The sequence below is a fragment of the Drosophila innubila genome, chromosome X, assembly GCF_004354385.1.
Source record: "Drosophila innubila isolate TH190305 chromosome X, UK_Dinn_1.0, whole genome shotgun sequence".
NCBI classification, from domain to species: domain Eukaryota; kingdom Metazoa; phylum Arthropoda; class Insecta; order Diptera; family Drosophilidae; genus Drosophila; species Drosophila innubila.
In genome coordinates, this window is record NC_047626.1 from 22,118,122 (window position 1) to 22,138,510 (window position 20,389).

The 20,389-nt window shown below is 34.2% G+C and overlaps 1 protein-coding gene across 4 annotated transcripts in view; it reads right to left on the reverse strand.

Moving 5' to 3' along the window:
* LOC117780404 (pleckstrin homology-like domain family B member 1) overlaps nucleotides 1–20,389 on the reverse strand; it is a 32,246-nt gene that overhangs the window by 1,945 nt on the left and 9,912 nt on the right. The window contains exons 2-7 of one of the 4 annotated variants that reach the window (XM_034616929.1): nucleotides 13,328–13,442; nucleotides 8,943–10,738; nucleotides 8,694–8,881; nucleotides 6,827–7,566; nucleotides 6,553–6,736; nucleotides 3,653–3,818 (exon numbers count right to left, since the gene is read on the reverse strand). In XM_034616929.1, the coding sequence (XP_034472820.1) occupies nucleotides 3,653–3,818; nucleotides 6,553–6,736; nucleotides 6,827–7,566; nucleotides 8,694–8,881; nucleotides 8,943–10,738; nucleotides 13,328–13,442 (3,189 nt within the window). Of the gene's footprint in view, nucleotides 1–795; nucleotides 1,223–3,652; nucleotides 3,819–4,441; nucleotides 4,613–6,552; nucleotides 6,737–6,826; nucleotides 7,567–8,693; nucleotides 8,882–8,942; nucleotides 10,739–13,327; nucleotides 13,464–20,389 lie in introns of those variants that run through there. The other 3 variants (XM_034616921.1, XM_034616938.1, XM_034616946.1) reach the window with 3 other exon arrangements.

Consider the following 20,389-nt stretch of genomic DNA (forward strand, 5'->3'; position numbering starts at 1 on the left):
GTCTATTTATAACTTCCACTGTTAGTAATTATACATTTCTGAATGTCTTATAATAAACAAAGCTACTTTTAAATGTGACATTTTAATTGCTTGTAAGCTTTGAAAGAATACTAAGAATTATTTGTTATTTTGTTAATCTGAAAGATTTTTGTTTGCTTTATTTAAATACATTTTCTTTGATGTAATGTAATAGAAATTTATTATCTTTCAAAACTAAATGCTGCTTAAATAAAAGTAATTTCCTAATCATTGATTGATTGATGATTGAACAAACCTAGATTTTTTGTATTTTCCATTCTCTTATTCCTGCTTTACAACAGAATGTTTTAAGTGTTGTGAAATATTTTATATGGAATTGAACTTTAATTCTATTAAGTTTTGATTCAAAAAGAAGTCAATAAATTTGGTAACAAATTATTGATGAGTGGATTGAAGAATAATAAAATAGAAAAGTATTTGAAAATATTAATTATCTTTTACCTAATCCGAGGTATTTTTTATCTGATTGATTCATTAAAGATTGATGTTTATTTTTTAATCTTTTAGATTTGTCTTTTTTTTAAATTGTCTAAATACTGAGATACACAATTATGCGCACATTTTGTTTTGATTGATTGTGATTGTACATTTAAAATAAAATATTCTTGATTGATTGAAGATAATTTATGTGAATATTTAAAAAAAATGTAAAAATTAAAATAAATTCAGCTGTAATTTCGTACACACTTTAGTGATGGTTTGATGGATTGATTGATTGATGATTGAAAACACACACACACACAGATAGACACTCACTAGATAATAGAGTTCTGTGCGTTGTCGCGCATTCGCATCCATGCGACGATGCTGCACATATGTCATCCAAACGGACATGATCCTGGTTAAGGGAGGATAACGTGAAACGGGAAATGTGTAACGGGCAACAGGAAACGATTAACGGTTAACGGGAGTTGACGACTTTCTTGCTCTTTCCGTTGGTTACGCGCAATTCGAACGTAACGTGTGAACTGCGAATGCGAAATAACTAAATCGGATCGGATCGGATCGGAACGATCGGAACGGATCGTCTTAGGTCGCGACGCGGGGCTGTGCCCAAAAATCGAATGAGGCGAACACGAACATTATCCAGCAGCACGATCGGCCTTGTATATTGTGATTCTCGATCAAGATCGGGCCAATTATAATCGTAATGGGCCAAAAACGATTTGTGGGGCTATTGGCTACTGACTACTGCATATTGTATAAACAATATTTTCCACCAAGGTAAACAACAACAACAATAAAGACGAAGAGCAAGAGCAAAAAGATGAAGAAGTGCGCAAAGCGAGCAACGGACGCAAACTGACGATCAACCGCACAACGAACCAAAAAAAAAAAAAAAAAAAAAAAACAAATAAATAAATAAAAATAAAAGAAAAGAAAATATCATCAGCTGGCGGTGAATATAAAGGAAAATATTATTATAAACTTATTAATAAGTGTAGTCCATAGAACACAGCTGCTGGGGCGGGGGTGGAGAAGCGGGAGGGCAAGGTGTTTGCTTTAAAATAAACATTGGCTAAAAAAAAAAAAAAAAAAAAAAAGTATTTGAAAACAGCAAAAAGCTAAAATGCCGACGAGATGAACAAGTCGTAAACTTGTAGCTCGTGACTAACGAGCCGACGATCGACATCGTGACGTTTTACGTTCTATCGATAGACAGACAGCGTGATAGAGGAAGAGACAGTTGCAGTGGAAGGCAGAGAGAGCAAGTTGCGGATTGATCCTTAATATGTGCAACAAAACATTCAAAATAAACAAGACCTCTAAACGATCTCTGCGTCATTTTTGGCATGTTGATTATTACTCAGCGGAAACTCACTAGATAAAACAAGAAATCACATCTACATATAGACAACAGAGATTTATGGGATCATGCCGAAGATGAAATACCCTATAATGTAAACAAATGTCAACCATGTGATTATTATTTTTTAAATGCGCAATATCATATGCAAATAAAACAATCAACAAAATGCCATTTCACTTTATAGATATTAATTTACTACGCACAACTTTAACACATTGGAAATATTAAAATTTGTGAATTGTAAACGAAAAAAATGGTAGCTTATATTTTAAAAGTACATTTAATGGATGTAGATGAAGATGAAAATATCAAATTGAATATAAAATTTAACATGGACTAGACTACAATAAACAAGTTCTAAAAGAGGTGGTGAATTTCAATTTTAAAAACTTTAAATAAAAAAGTAAGTTTAATTTAAAAAGAACCGATAATTTTAGATAATTCAAATGTAATCTTATTTCAAATACAAAGTTTTGTTTGTATACGAAGTTTTTTTTTTAAGCAACTAAAGGTGTTATCAATTTATTGTTTACATATCTAACAAAAAATAAAAATAAACTACTTTGAAGTAAATTTATATGAACGCTTGTAAGGAAATGCGATTCCATTAATTACCCGTAATTGATCTAAATATTTATTATCTAAAATCAAATTAAACAATTTACTGTAGAAACTTGCACAATTTGTTTAGTTTTATTTTGTCCATGTTTAGAATAAAAAATGTTGCAAGATAAGAATATCTATTTGTTCTATGTGGCAGATAATCAATTAGGTTTAAGAATTTACACTGTATTGTTTCCTTAAAACATTTTAATTTAATCACATTCAACTCAAGCTAAAAGTCAAGTTAAGATTGTTAATGTACGATCGTAAATTACGTTTATAAAACGATGAATATGACAGTCAAACTACTTTTGACATTGACTTTCGTTATCAGTATTATTACATGATATTTAAAAAAAAATGTATAATTTTTTTAATTAACACATTTTCTATTCGCCTGTTTTTATTTGTGTAGTTATTGCAATGCTAAAAATTTACTTTTTTAGGTAGTTATTGATAAAGAAACACGATAAAAGAAATCATCTCTAGTCTTATTCTATATTATATTCGGTTTATTTTTAAATATTGTTTTAAGCGTTAATTTTCAACAGTTATTTTTATTGTTGACACGCGTGTATTTGCTGTGGTTATCGCGCAAATTGTGCAACAGTTCGACTTGTTAATACCCTGTAAAATATTTAAAATAATTTCTACCTATTTTAATATAATTCTGAGCCGTCAGTAAAATATCTCTATAGACTCTATTATTAATTTTTTTTGACAAACTACAGGGTATTGTAAATAGCTTTATTCTTCTGTGTAGCTTTTAAAAGAGTTACGTTAGTTTTTACTTTTCATTAAAGTCCAACAGTCTACACTCGATTTAAACAAATTACAGGGTGTGTTGCCGTAGTAATACGGAAAGCAGTGTATGCCTATGGTATTTTCTAGTATCTGTTTAGTGTCGTTAACTAGTCGTAATCTTGGCAACGATCGATGGCCATGTAAATCTATCGTTTTCAAGTATTTTGGCCAATAATTTGAATTGTTTATTTACGAATTGAGCGCGCGTACAACTGTTTAAAAATAATTACAGCACACTCGTGTGCGTGGGCGGGGCGTGGTCGTGGGCGTAGTTTTGCCTTCAATTTCCCGTTTACAAAAAATAATGCAAAAGAAAAAAAAACAGACCAAACGAGTATTAAAAACTTTCGTTTTGTTTGGCCTAGGTTAATTTTTTTTTTTTGGTCGGCAACTCACCTGTTGACCGGCATTTGTTGTTGTTGTGGTTGTTATTTTTGGACTGTCATCAGCTGACGCATTGATAATTTCCTTTTCATGCTGTAGTTGCTGCTGATTTGTTGCTGTTGGCTCAGTGAGCTTCTGCATTTCCGTTTTCTCAAAGAGCTTGGCATCTTTGCCGCCGCTGTAAAAAAAATGAGATAAGTTGATAAAGATAATTTTCAAAAATTCAATTAATAATTATTTGGATAAAAAAAATTTGCATGTATATAAATATATGTACATATATCTATTTGTTTTTAGTTTATATTTATTTTTAATTTAATTGATAATTTTATTTTAAACAGCTATTTTAATTTGTTGCTGAGTGGTTTGTGTTGAGTGTAAATAAATAAAATAAATATACATAAGGTTCAATATTATTTGACAAAGTAAAAAAATCACACATTAAAGTAACTGTTTTCAATAAAACATAAATTCACATCTTATTATGCAAAAATAAATTCCTTTTTTGTTTTTAATTTGTCTTCTTATTATATTATGCATAGTTGCTTTTTGGTACGAAAGATAAACAAAATCCCTTGGGTTTAATTATTAATAAAATATACGTAAGTATGTATATTTTTCGTTGTCAAAACAGTTGCTCATATGCTGTAATTGTGTTGAATTTATTTTTAGTTGTTAGGCCCAATGGTTATTATTGATTGTTAAAATATGGATTTATATTTGCAAAATAAAATGTGATTTTTTGTTATTTTGTAAAAACAATTACTTGACTAACTGTATGTATTTGTAACCGCCGCTTACCAGCATGGAATCAGCGCATTTAGCTTATCCATAACAATGACTAATGCAGCCTGCCGAGAACTGCGACTGCGACTGACGCTGCTGCTGCTGCTGCTTCTGCCGCTGCTGTCGCTGCCGCTGTCAACTGTTGACTAAGCGACAGACGTTGGGTAAACGGAATCCGACTCGGAATCGAAATTGGACGCAGGCAATGCAAGGCAACTCAGACAATCACTTGGCAAATAAATGCGCGACGCTCCCACACAAGAGAACGAAAGAGTGTGTGACACAGAGGGAGAGAGAGTGCAAATACAGACACATAAAAAAAAAAAAAAAAAAAAATACCAGCTGATAAGCTTATCAGCAGCAGTGGGCAGCGCAGTCAGCGTCGTAATTGCAACAGACTTCAAATTCAGGTGACGTCGTCTTCAACACAACTGGAGAACTGGACAACTGAACAACTGAGCTACTGAACAAGCTGAGCAACAGATCAACTGACTTCAGTACGGCAAATAGACAGAAAGAAACAGACAGAGAGTGTGTGTGTGTGTGAGCGAGAGAGGTTTGAATCGGTTGAGGGAGATTTGGAATTGGAATCGGTTTGAGAGTCGTGTGTCGCCAATGAGAAATCAAAAAACTACACTAATCAAACGCACAATATTTGTCTAGTTGTCTATCCGTCTGTCCGTCCGTCCGTCTGTCTGTCTGTCGTGTTTGTCTTACAATTTGAAAATCGACACATAATTCGAAAACCGGTTTCCGTTTCGAATCTCACACAATCAGCAATCGTTATCGACGTCTCAGTTAACGTCGACGTCGCTGTTTGCCGCATTGTTTTGCTATTAGCAAAATATTTGATTAATTATATAGCCAACGGGTTGAATGTGCACGCCACCCAAAAGGCATTTACACTGCACAGCAAAACACTTTGTCGTTTTTAAGACGTCACATTTAGAAAAAAAAAAAAAACATGTTGGGTCAAATATACAAGTACATATGCAAATAGTTGTCATTTAACTTAAACAAATTGTTTGTTGCAATGCTTTAGACAATACTAAAAATCTGTACCTAATATTCAACATCAAAAAATTTGTGTTTTTTTTTTTAATTTTATTCAAAACGCAGGTTTTTTAATATCCAACTCAAGTGAATTATTGAATTTATGTTTTATTTTCATACCAAAATCTTTTTTAAATTATAATTTATGATAAGAATTCCAAATCCGATGTTTAAAAAAAACCTATTTCAATGTCCACATGTGTAGTTCGCTTAAAACTCAAGTTAAAAACAATCTATAAATTAATTGTTATTAATATTAAATAGATAAATAATATACATTAGGGTGCTTGGTTTTTTTTTCACAAAAATGGCAACCCAAGCGAAAACTAGGAATTTATTTTAGAAATATGGTTTCTTGGTGAACAAATCCTTGAATTGACCGTAGTTTACGCATTTGGGTTACCATTATTTTAATTTTTTGGGCCTATACAAATCGAGACACCCTAATATACATATTTACATGTATAAATATTTATTTAAAATAGATAAATGTGATTGTCTTCAATTTGATAAGACCAAAACTACAAACCGGTTCTGAACCGAACCTCCTACAACAGGTTCGGTTCGTCAAATAAATTTAAATTATAATCAAAATTTGATTAAAAAAAAAAAATTTAATTAGTTCAAACTGTAGAGGCAAATGTATAACAATATATATATTTTTGTATATGAAATTGAACCAAGGCTCGAACCCAAACTTTGGGTTCAGGGGGTATATAAACCAATTCGCGAACCAAACCGATGTCTTGCTCTATGCTTCGAACCGCCGAACCGAACTTTTAACAAAATTTTGGAGGTTTGCAGCCTTGGATAAGAGAAAAGTTAGGTCAAAGTGTGTAGTGTAGTGTAATGAGTGTTGCATTCAACGAAGAGTGTTGTCGGCTGCACAACTAATTAAGAGCGTGTGGATGGAAGACTCAACCAAGACTTTATAAACGCCTCTTTGGGGGTTAGTCGACTTGAACTCGAAAATGTTGGGGTTCCATTTAAGCTGGGCCATTGAATCAATTAGAATGTGGTGGCAATTCGGAACAAGGGAGGTAGGAAATACTCAAACTCATACTTATACTCACTTGGCATGTGGTTGATTCGTTGGCGGTGATGATGGTGGTGGTGGTGGTTGTTGTGGTGCCGTCAGTTCAGTTGTCGTCTCTGTGGTTTGTTGCGTTGATCGCAAGTATTGAGTGCGTGCCTCGTCGTGGCTCTTCTTCTTCAGATCATAGATCTTTTGGCGCTCGTGTTCGATGACCTGATGACCTGCGGATCAAAATCGATTTGAATACTGTGAGAGAACTGTTGCAATGCAGATGGGAGAGGGGCAAGAGAAAGAGATGGAGCATCGCTTACCTTGCTGGGCCAACAGCAATTTACGATTGCGTTCAATCTCTTTGATGCTGTCAAAGATTTTTGTGCTGGCCCCTTGACTGGCCGAAATGGGGGCATCGTTGGCCACCTTGCAGCTGCGATCGATGTCATCCTGCGAGGGGACACGTCTCTCGAGCGGATTCACCTCGAATCTATCGCTACGCAGCGATAAATTAAAGCTAATCTGTTCACAGCTTCCAGCATCGTAAACTTGCAATGCTGGACGCTTCGGTGTGCTCGTCACCTGGTTGCCGTGTGGCAGCTCAATCTTATTGTTGTTGTAAAACATATTCTCATTGACACTCTTGGACATTAGATCATCGTCGTTGCGTCGCTTCGGGCAGAGCAGCTCGGCGGAGCCGAAGAGCGACTGTGACATGACCCCATTGACCAGATTACTGCTGCTGTTCTTATTGCTGTTGCTATTGCTGTTGCCATTGGCAATGGGTGAGCTGCGTCCACTGTTCGATGGTGTTGGCTCCTCGCCCGGTTCATCGGGTCCCAGCTGAATGCGCAAGGATGCCAGCTCCGATTCCAGCATTAAACGTTGCTCCTGTCGCTTTAAATCCTCGTGGCACGCATGATGCTCGGACTCCTCCTCAAAGTACTGAAACTCCAGATCCTCAAATGTCTTACGATCGCTGTCCAACGATTCGCACACATTCTCCAGCTCCTCCTTGAGGCAGGCGTTGTTCGGTTTCTGCTTCAGCATAGCGCGCAGTCTGTAAAAAAAGACAATTATAATAATTAACATCTTGTGCATTATAACAAAGCATAATTATAAAACAGAAATGAATTTAATTACAGTTTTAAAATTGTTTGGGAGCGTTTTTCAACCTATCAAACTTCTAACTTAACTCTGGTTATAAAAAGTATTTGAAAAGCATTTCAAAAACTACGTTGATTACTAAACAAGTGTTTTGATGATATCATAAAAGTTGAATCTGAACTACATTAAAAAAAAATATCTATAATTTTAATGTTAATTTTGACTGTAGCTTATAATTGTGAGTATATTTGCATATTATTAACATATTAAACCCTGTATTTTAAGATACATTTAATTGTTGTCTATCATGAAATGCAACAACAATGAAATAACCAGTTCTAAAGTCTTTAAGTCATTCGATTCTATCTACAGCTTATAGATATATTTAAGATATCCACTAGCACTTGCCTATGGTGAAATCAAAACACGCGATATGCATAGAAGAAAGCGATTATAATTATATAATTATTCATTATATAGAAGCCTAACTTCATTTTTTTTTTGTCATTTGTTTATGTAGTTAGAAAAAGGCAAAGAGAAATATATTTAAAAATATATATCTATGAAAATGTAAATAAGAAGAATTTTTATGGTACGTATTTCTTTCTGAATCTTTTTTGAAATCCAAATATCTTATGCAGAATTATATTCCACATCCTTTGTCCGATTCATATCTCGCTTCTGTTTTGTTATTTGCCTTCTGAAAACTACTAAGAATCTTATTTCTATTCCTATTTTTAATATTACTTCATAATTTCGTCCAAATCGGAAAGACAACAATCTAAAAACTGGTATAAGTCTTATTCAAAAATTCACAACTGATTCCTTTATCGAATCTCTTAACAAATCATGTATGGAGTTGAAGAAAAAAAAATCTAATTCCGATTCCTAACAAAAATCTAACTGAATCTGTTTGCAGAATCGGATAAGCAGCATCTATGAAGTGAGTAATGATTTCAATTTTTCAATTCTATCAAGAATCTTCTCTAAAATGCACATCTCAAATCAATCAAGAAGCTTCTAAAAAAACTGCCATGAATGTTTTCTGAAATCTCCTTCGCAATTGGATCGCATTCTCACTTATTCAGCTGATCCTGCTTCATTTCGATGGATTGCTTTAGCTTCGCCTGCTGATTCTCCTCCATCACCCGTGTGGCATTGCGTTGTGCCTCCAAGCGATGGATGCGATTCTGTAGCGCCTGCAGCTGCTGACGTGGAGTTCCAGGTCTTGTCAACGGATTATTTGCGGACTGTTCGTTTGCTTCCAGCTAAAAGGGAATGAATAGGTTAGACTTGAAATTGATGTTTGTTAGACACGCGTACTTTTACCTCGGAATGATCCATATTCGGTGGCAGCTCGGCCAGTTCTCGTTTGAGTTGCTTGCGACGCTGAAGAAGCTCGCGACGTTGACGTTGCTCCACATTGATGCTACGCGGCGCTGGAGCTGGTTTTCGACTCGGCTTTGGCGATGCATTCGCTGAGGAAGATTCGTTCAGCTTGAGGGTGAGATTGTTGATATTCTTATTGGAGCGTTTGGCGGGCGTCAAGTGAACTTGTTGTTGTTGTTGTTGCTGTTGCTGCTGCTGCTTTTGTTGCTGTTCCAGCTGTTGTTTGCGCTCAAAGGACTTGAAGAGTTGCTCGTAGTCACGCTGTTGATTGGGAGGCGGTGGTTTTGGTGCCAACGGTGGCTTCACCACAGCTATGGGCAATGCCTGCGGCGGTGGTATCAATGCAAATGCGGCATTGAAGGAGGCATCCTTCTTGGGGGACAGACAATTGGTGCGTATCTTGGTGCGTGGACTTTGTGGCACATATTTACCAGTGCTGACCACCAGATTCTCACTGCTCGACGTGGCTGTTGCAACGGCAACAGCAGCAGCCGAAGGTGCCACACCCGATGACACATGCAGTTGGCCATTGATCTCAACACGATTTGGACCCAGCAGTCGTACATTCTCATAGCCCGATGAGCTGCTAATCAATGCCAGGTTACTGCTGCTACCCGCATGCTGTTGGAACGTTGACTTCTTGTCGCGCGGCAATGAACCATTTGTCTTGATGCGATTCTGGACAATGGGCGAGGATGTGATGCTGCCAGCACTCGCATTGTGCAACGTTGTGTGATTCGAGTTGCTGCTGTTGTTGTGCTCCCGCTGCTCCCTCTGCTCCCGCTGCTCCCGTTGTTCCCGTTGCTGTTCCTGCTGCCGATCCGCATACTCGGTGCAAATCTTGAGCATATCCTCCAATTCGGCACCGCTGTTAAGCTCCGTATTGATGCCATTCATTGCATAGATCTGCAATCCGCCGGCTGTGTAGGTGCCTGGCTTTGGATAACGATCATAGCGATCATTGTTCACCTTGCTCAGCAGTTCCTGTCCCAACTGTTGTTGTTGTTGTTGCTGCTGCTGCTGATGTTGTTGCTGCTGTTGTTGTTGTTTGTAGACAGCTGCATTGCTGGGCACATTGCAGTAGCCAGAGTTGTGTCCAATTCCATTGACATTAACATTACTGGATATGTTTTTGGCATATTGATTATTCAACTGCTTATCGCTGCGATGATTCTCGGCCAGATTACGCGCAAAGCTCGCATATTTCTGGCCAAGCACATCCCGTGCTGGCATATTGACTGTTACCAGATCGGAGCTGAATACCTTTGGACACTGTACACCATTTAGATCCACATTGGAACCATCTCTACTACTATTACTATTACTGGTTGTATTATGATTATTCTTGAAGGGATTTATGATGCTCTCATAAAAGCTCTCCAGTTCGTGAGATTGATTATAATCGTGACTCTCGTGACGCGACGATTGTTGTGTAAAATCAATATGGGGCATCGAGATTCTATCATTGGATCCCATTGCGGATCGCATCATTTGTGCCTCATCTGGATTATTAAAGCGCAGATAATTCGAGTTGCCAATGGTGATCATTGCACCCTGGCTTAGTTTCACCTCCTCTCCCTCAATGTGGGCGCCGTCGATAAGCAATCGCGCCTCCGGCTCTGGCACCAGCGTCACCTCGTTATCCTCACTCCTATAGATGGTGCAATGCAGTGGACGCACTCCGCTTCCGTTCAACGAGATGCTGCAATTTGGCGCCGATCCGATTGTTGTGTCACCTGTCAATCAAAGCAATCAAACAAATCAATCAATCAATCACCAAGAACATGCATATCATGCTAAACTCAAAAAAACAAACAGGTTAAAATGCTAAATACAGCAAATTGCAGCAGTTTAATCATCTATAAAACAATTAAATAACAAAAAAAAATTAATCAAAAGAAAAATTAAAAATAAAGACAAATCTTCCCGGATTTAAACTCTATCAAAAAGATGCCCGCTATAATAAATTACCGCAAATTGCAATTTGAAAATTTCATATTTGCCCAATTTTTTTTTCAAATTTTTGCATTAGAGCCAATAAAATAAAAGTTGATGAACAATAAAAATGTGTAATAATAGAAAAGAAAACAGTTAAAAAAAATTTCTCATAGGACCTGCTTTGAACTATGCACTATATTAATAACGATGCAGTTAGTTCAAAAAGTGTTTTGAAATAAAAATTCACATAATTCACATAATTCACATTTTTTTTTAATTTCAATGGAAATTATTTTTCAATTTTTCGTTCCAAAAACCATAGACAAAAATTTTAAAAAAAGAATTCAATTAAAGAATCATAAAACATATATAATTTTTTTTTTCAAAAGAAATTATGTAAGTTTTTGATTTTGTCCAAGGCTGCAAAAATTTTGTTAAAGGTTCGGTTCAGCGGTTCGAACCATAAAGCAAGACTTAGGATTGGTTCGCGAAACGGTTTATGTACTCCCTGAACCCAAGGTTAGGTTCGAACCTCGGTTCAATTTAATGAAAAAAAATATTTTTATTGCTTGAACTTTTTCTTGACAAATTAAATTTTGAATTTGAAACAATTATAATTTTAATAACAATCTAATTTCAAATATTAGAAAAAAATAAAATTATTGTACATTTTTATCTTTATTAACCGATCGACCGATCGAGCTTACATTTTTAGCGAGCATTCGTGTTTTTCCCATTTACTATGCTAAATCCCAAGGGTTTAGCTTCAAAAATTCCCTGTTTATTCAATTTTTTTTTATGAGTTTTGAAAAAATTTGAAACAAACTTGCACGATATAAAGAGTATGGTCACCAAATTGTGGCACTCTAACACTTAAAGTCTTCCATACCTTGGTGGTCATATGGAAGAATAGACATTGTCACAAACCTAGTAGCCACTGTTCTCTTTGGGGTACTGGGCTATAAAATCGCAGCAATTTTGAATATACAAATGCAGCGGTAAATTAAACTGTAACTGTAGCTGCTGTAACCACATTTGTAACTGTAATTGTAACTTAATTTGTAACTGTAACTGACGTTATTTCTCGCACATTCGCTCGCTGCGTTTCCACTGTGAATGAGACTGAGAAGAGAACAACATCGCAAAGGCAGTCGAAAAATGTACAATTGTACAAAAAGTCAAAAGTTGACCTGGCGCTCTTATCGCATAATTTTTGGTAGAGCAACAACCACACGGCGTGTACCGTGGAACATTTCACAAATTATGCACAGTGGTTATATGTCAATTATTATGTACACAACAATTTTTTCTCTTTTATTATTGTAATTAATTAAACATATTTATTTTTTAGTTTTCTTACATATGAAATGTAAATCTATTTAAAGACTTTAATACCAAGAGTTTTAAAGTATAAAATTTGTTTGAGGTAAAAAAATTTTAATTTCGATATAAAAAAAAATAAAAAAGAGTTCGTTAACAAATTAAAGACTAATTTTCCCAAATTAGCACATATTAATGGTATAATTTGGTATACTTTGTAAGTATCTTACAACTTCTATAAATTGTTTAGTTAACATAAGTATTGTTACGAAGTTAAGAATGTCAATAAACTGTTGACAATTATAAACAATCTAAATATAAACATTGTAATATAATGCTGAAAACCGAAAAGACAACGTTTTAAGTACTCGTATAAGATATGATATAAGGCTTATATTAAAAAGTCACTATCTTTATGATGGCATTTTTTCATTTTAGCCCAAACTAAAGATCCTAAAAGCTCTTGAAGTTCTATAGGATTTTTTGGGTTACACTGTGCGACATCTTATCGCAATGCGGCACACGCAAACCGAAAGAAAAATACATTTGTACTTCCATTTTTGTGCGTTTCATTTGCGTACGATGTTTGTATTCGTATTTTAGTAAACTTATTTACAGTCACTTCCAACATATTTGATACACAACAATTTTGATATAAATTAAAATTACAAATTCGATCAAATTATTTTTGATATAATTTAACTTGTTCTAAAAACTAGAACAGGAATAAATTAATAAAAAACAGAAATTAAAATTTTTGATTTTGTCAAAACACTTTCTTGACTAACTGTATATGGGAATATTCCAAGAATATTTAATTTATAAAATGTAAATAAATTAACATTTTTTCGCTGAAACTTAAACATTGATAAGTCTGAGCTTGCATTTTATTTATATATTTTCCGATTAAAAGTTAAAATTATTACAATTTTTAATATAGTAGGTCGAACAAGTTGAGAGCGACTGTATAGAGATTCTTATGAATTTTGATTATCGGCTTGCAAGTGACCTTGGGGGAGGGGCAACGAAGTCGGGTCGTGAGTCGTGCCGTTTGGTTTTATACTCACCGATGTGTATGTAGTGTATGGTGACGGCGGTGCTAAGTCGGCCGCCCCCTAGGCTAACCAAATGTGGATCAGAGGCGGCAACACGCAGCGACGGATCCTTTTTCGTCAATGACATCTGCATGCGAACAGAAAGAGAAGAAAATGTAGAGCGAGCGATGAGTAAAAACAACAACAACAGCAGCAACCAAAAACACACATAACAACAACAATGATAATGATGATGATGATGATGATGATGACGACGAGATGACGCAGCGCGTGCGTTTGTCAAGGCGTGAAATTGTCAACTGAGGCGCAGACCAGCGACGTCGACTTCGACGTTGAAGTTGACAAATACAAATAATGCACACTCATATACACATACAGATGCACACGCACGCTTGCGCAGCTGCTTTAAATTGTTATTGTTCTCTTTTGTTTCGTTTTGAATGCTCAGGACACACACACACACACGCACACTGGCAAATTGTCTGCCTGTTCTAACTACAGTTGCCACTACATGACCATATACATATGTACATATATTTAAGCCAAAAATGTTCCGTTTTCAAAAAAACTTTAAAACTCTTTTTTTTTATAAAAAAAAAAATTAAAGCTAAAATTGACATATTTGCACGTTGCGTTAAAGCAAAATATTTTTTTTTATTTTAATAAAAAATATAAATTGACTACACTTAAAAATATTTATAAATTTTGAAAAAGAAGCTTATAATTATTATGTAAAAAGGTACAGTCGATCCCAGCTTTTTAGACTCACTACAGTGATAAAAAAAAATGTTCTAAAATCAAGATTTTGGTCTCAGAACTAAGATTTTTTGTCTAAAAAATGCGTCAAGAACATAAAATTCTTAAATTAAGAGAACACACCTTGATTTTAAGAACATTTTAAATAAGACCAAGTTCTTATTTTAAGAATAAATGTTCTTAAAGTAAAAATTTAAAAATTTAATAAAAAAAAATAATTTTGATTTATTTAAATTTTATTCTGTTTTATTTTAGTAGTTTGATAAATTAAGATTTTTTAGATTAATAATCTTAGTTTTAGTAATTTTGTCTTAAAATAATTTTATTTTAAGAACAAAATATTTAAGATGAATGTTCTTGATTTTAGAAGTTGGTCTTTTTATTCAGTGCACATTCTTAACTTTTTTTTTGTTTTCATTGCTTATTTGAGATATAATATACATTTATCTGTAAAATATAAAAAAACTAATGTGCTTAAGTTAAAACCTTACTTAACAATTCTGCGTTAAAAATTTATTTAGATCTCCTCCCTTTTGAAAAGTTTAATCATGTTAAGTTTTTAATATGTAGGAAACAAATAAACTGATGGCCACTGTATGTAAAAGAGAGGTAACTCCTAACCAGACTTGCAAAAAAAAAAATAATAATAAAAATATCCATACAAGACTGCAATTTAGTATATCAGGCAAAAGGAAGCATAATGTTGACATTCATACAAATATATCTTCGATCTGTGTGGTTTTTCTTATTACCTTTTCTCTTGTGCAGCAGCGTTGCCATATCGTTAGAAAATCAATTGGAAAGCTAATCAATCAACAATGTTCGGCAAATAAATGAAGAATGCGGCGTTTGATAACGCACAAATACACAAATACATGCGTATAATATGTGGCACGTGTGTGTGTGTGGATGTTGTGGACTCACGGGAAGCAATAGAGCGACGCGACGCGAGGCACACATTTCAAGTTTTCACTTTTATTTTTGGGCGCGGAAATGACTGCGGTGGGCCGTGTACAAAACGTTCCAATGAGCCAAATTGGGTCATAAACACCAAAAGTGGTCGACATCGAGGAGGAAGCCAAGTCAAAGATACTTGCAACAACAACAACGACAGCAGCAATGTGATAAAGCTACATCATCATCCACATTGTGTCTCTGTGTGTGAGTGTATGTGTGACAGTGTTGCCAGTATGGCAGCTTTTTCCCGTCAAAACTGGCTTTTTACAAAGGGTTAATTGCGAGAAAGAAATCGCCTTTGTTTTAACAATATTTTGATACTTTTGTTTTTTAATTTATTTCATATGCTTATTGTTTTTAGTACAAGTTGAAAAATAACATAATGAGATGCACTGGGATTAATAATTTTCAAAAATAAATTACAAATGTGTGCATTTTTTTTTTCTTTGTAGGAACAATTACTATGTCAAGTAATACTACTCCATATCAATTTTCATGTACTTAGCACCTAAGTTTGCAAAAAAAATATAACTTTCAGATATTTTAGATTGTGACAACAGTTTCTATTTTTATTACATTAGAATACATTAGAATAGTTAACTGAGATATTAACTGGTTATAAAAAATAAATCATGATGATCATGCTCACAGTCAACCAACATTCATCATCACCCACACTTTTTACTATTGAAAATTTAATTAAAAAAAAAAAAAATGCACAGATTTTTGTTAAAAATTGTAGACTTTTTTTCCGTTCAATTTAAAGCACCTCAAAAGTTGGCAACACTGGAGTGTGGTATGTGGGCCAATTGTATGGATAACCAGAAATGAGAGCACGCTTCGAGCTCTCTTAACTATAATGCTGATAAAGTTTTCATTGGACACGCATCATTTTCATTTGCCACAATGTGTTGTCATTGTTGTTGTTGTTGTTGTTGTCACTGATTTTGACCGCCCGACTGACTTCTTTCAACATTATTATCATTATCAGCAAGCGTCACATTGTTATTGTTGTTGTTATTGTTGGTCTTGTTGCGCGTGTTATAATTACAGTTACAAGTACAAGTGTGTGTGTTTATTTGTGTAAGTGCGTGTATCGCTCATTCATTTTTTTTTATGTATGACAATGTGAAATAATTTCGTTAAACACTAAGCAATATGGTTGGCTTGATTGTGTAATAATCGTGTGTGTGGAACGCATGTGGATCGTGTGTGAATTGCATGTTCACCTCACATACAATCCAACGTGTTTTCTAAGCTTAACTTCAAGAGCGAGTTTTTTTATTTTTTAAGCTTACGAGTTTTCAATCGCGTGTTTGATCCTCCCTTAGTGAAAACACGAACACTTCTCACACTTTTATTTAAGTCTAGACTTGCCGACCGGCATTGACAATTGGACACATGACATTATGCACTCTCTCCGCTCTCCGTTAACCGCTCTCTACACCTCCCACTACTATTCTCTCCCTGCAGCCATAGCCATTATCCATTCCCATTACAATAAACATTATGAAATGCATTTTTATCGCCTACTTTGCCTTTTTCTGTTTCGTCTTTTTTGGTTTGTTATACCCTTGTTGAAGGTATTATAATTTTATCACGAAACGTGTAATGCATTAAAGGAGGCGTGGCGGATTACATAAAATATATAGCCAAGTAACTGACAAAAAAAAAAACCGTGACTTTTATATTTAAAATTGAACTTTTAAATTAGTTACTTATAAACCTATATCTTTTTTGATCAGGACGGCAAACTAGTATAGTACCATATTTTTTTCTGAAATCATATAGATGCCATCGGAAGGATCGGCAAGAATTAACATTTAATGGGTTTTTTTTAGATATATCAACAAAGCTTAAATGTTTTATACTTGGTATAGTCTTTAATTTTGGTTAAAATTGGACTAATATATTAACAATAGGCAGGATCGGTTGAAATTTAAATACATGGCTCTGGCAAGGGTATCAAATCTACGGCGTGCCAAAGATAAACTTTCTTTTTTGTTTTTAAAATGCTGCCGTGCACCAATTCGCCCGGCACGTCGTCTTCTCAGCGTCATCGCCAGCGTCATCATCATCATCATCGTCATCGTCATTATCATTATCCTCGATCATTCGTGTGGCAGAGACTGCGATAGCCAAGAGCCCAAGCAGAAGCTGAAGCAGACATCAAAAGTCCCAAGATTCAAGATGTGTAATAAATAATCAAAGAAATCAAAAACAACAACTGCAACAGCAACAACAAAAGACAAACAATGAACAGGCAAATGAGTCAGAGAACTGCTGCAATAATAATAACAGCAACAACAACAACAGCACGTGTGCAGATAGGTTCCACATTTAGTACATAAACTACAATTGCGCTATTCTGTTTTATAGCTCTCAAGTTGTTTTATTTCTTTTTTTTTTTTTTGATGAAGCATCAAAAATTCACCTTTACTGAGATAAGATAAAAGCAAAACAAATTAATCGAGCTATCCAACGTTAGCTTCCGTTTATTAATCACAGTTTTCATTGAATTTAACGTCAGAGATGCAGTTTGTTAGAGTTGCCAAGCGTGTGCAAAATCTCATTATTGGTAAATAATTGAGAAATTGATCCTGATATCTATTAGCCATCATTAGAAATATTCACATATTTGTATTTTGTTTTTAAAAATAGTTATATCCAATTGATTTTATTATTTCTTAACTTGTTCTGCAAATAAGAATCAAAAATAAACTTAACCAAGAAAAATTTCTATTTGCAAAATAAAATATGTACATTTTTACTATGTCAAAACAATTACCTGACCAACTGTACTAATATTGACCGCAAAGATATCAATAATAAAATGATGATAAGGTATTTATAAAATAAACTTTATATCATTATTATATACTTTAGTTCAGATCGGAATATTTTTACAAATTCTTTTTTTTGTATGAAAAACTTTATGTAACATAATCTGAAAATTAATCATAGCTCTAAACGTATATTTAATACGATTACCGAGCTGTAAATAATTGAGTTGATAGTTTAGATAAGATCATTTTAATTGGAATAGATAAGCACTTATGAACCTAGTACTATATAGACGACTTTATTTGATATGCTTGAAAGTTATTTTGGGAACAGTTTTGTTTACCAAAAACGTGACGATTGAAATTCGTTGGCATTGTTGGGTTTGTTGGACTTATCCCAACACATACCGTTTGATAATAAGACTGAAAAGCCACAAAAACCGCATGCATCAAAAGTGACAGACAAAAATGGGAATCTGCGAAGCCAAACAAACAACAATCAAACAATGAGACAAACAATGAGGCAAAACAATCAATGAAAGCCGTCAATGCAATTAACGTTTCATTTTGCGACAGACTTAAACAGAGCAAACTTCCCCGATAAATTGTTTGTCGCCTGTCCCCCCCAACCCTCCTTGTCTTTATCTATCTACATTTATATATTTCCTCTGTAATGTTACAGGAAAAATAACCCATACATTGCCATTTTTAGTTGTCTTTATTTATAGATCGCAAACACAGCTGTGTATCCAACTTGAAAGCAAAAACACCGTTTCAATAATGCGATACTAGTGCGGGTGCGACGGAGAAAGAGAGAGAGAGGGAGAGAGAGACAGGGGGGTATTGGAAATAAGGTGATGGGGTCTGGAACATACTGGCAACTTAGATACTCAGGGAGACGAGGCTACACAGAGAGAAAAATGCCGTACTAAAATAAAGTTCGAATTAACTCGTACAATTTACTGAAAATGAACATAAACATTTTTTAAACAAGTAGTAACAATCTTGAAAAATTAATCTTGAGTTAATTGAAACTCTAAAATTACTAGAAATTTGTACAAAAATTCTTAATATAAGTTTGAGACTCAAGCTTGCCTCAGAGAACAAGTTTGTTAAGTCTTAAATCAAGTTCTGTAATCTTTTTACTTTTAGCGTTCGATTACTTAAAATTCCCAAGTGGTTCATGCAGTTCTGCTATGAGGAACAGATCGATGGACACTGAGAAATTCAAACTAACTTTAACCGTATAATTTTGTAATCTGTCTAAAATAATATAATTAGGTATCGAGAGGTGTTGCATAATGCTAACTTACTATATTTCCATTTCTTATTTATTCACAAACATTTTATACATACAAAATCAAGTTGTGATTAAAGATTGTACAAATCTTTACATATTTTAAAAGTTTCAAAATGTTAGGAACTTGGATCATGTTTGAAAGTGTACTTGAATCCAGAATGTTTTAAAATAATTCGCAAATCTCGACTTTAGTAATTTCAATCTTGGTAAAAATTGCAGCTCAAAATGTCGCGTTTTAAGTACGAATTACTTGGTTTTTTTTCTCTGTGTATGCATTAGCGACGAACCAACTCAACTGTCAATACTCGTATATTCAATTGGCAACTTTTTTTGTGTTTTTGGCCTGTCATATCATTCATTTGGCTTTGTTTTCATTTCATTTTAACCACACACACACAGAATGTGGGAATCTGGGCGCTGTGGGCGTGTTTAGAGTGTTTGCTAATTGAATTTGCCTGTACGACAAAATATACGTATTTCTAGTATTTGCCTATTTGCCTTGACTTAACCCCAACAATGTTGTGGGCTGTAAACCATGTGGATCTTATGGCCACATTGAATTTCAAAATGTCTACGCATTTGAAGTTGCAAAATGTGTGTCAAAAATTCAATGTTGGCGTGGAAATCTCAAGATGCATAATTTCTAAACGAAAGATTTATTAAACTAGACTCTTTTCTTCTACTTGATCTAATTTTTCCTCTTTAATGGTAGTTCTTAACGCCTTCTTATCCACTTCATACGGAGTTGATAAAAATGTGTGTTGCTTGATATCTTTTATGGACAATAATGTCGAGTCGAAAGTTGTCTAACAATTTTACACCTACTGAAACTAGTGTTGCCAACGAGCACGCATTATTTATTCATTCACTGGAATGAACTTTGAAGAATTGTTGTTCTTGTTCATAAAGTGAAAGTCAACAGAGCAAAAAGCCGCATTTTAAATAATGAATAATAAGATGTATTACTAAGTAATCAAACCAATATTGTATACGCTTGTAATATTTTAAAGGCGATAGTTTAAAACACTTTTTTAAAGCAGTTTCCTCTAAAATAGCAAGGCTTAAGGACTTTGTTTTTTATTTATTAATTTATTTTCTTTGCGAAACCAAAAGGTGCATCTTTATACCTTTGAATAATTTTCTATTGTGTGCCAAAACTATTTTTTTTTTCTATTTTAGAATAGTTCATATATTCAATTTTATATTGCATGTTTGTATTAAAAATTTAAAAAAGAAACAAGTCTTTTGTTGCCCATTTGTATCCCAGTTGGGTAGTGT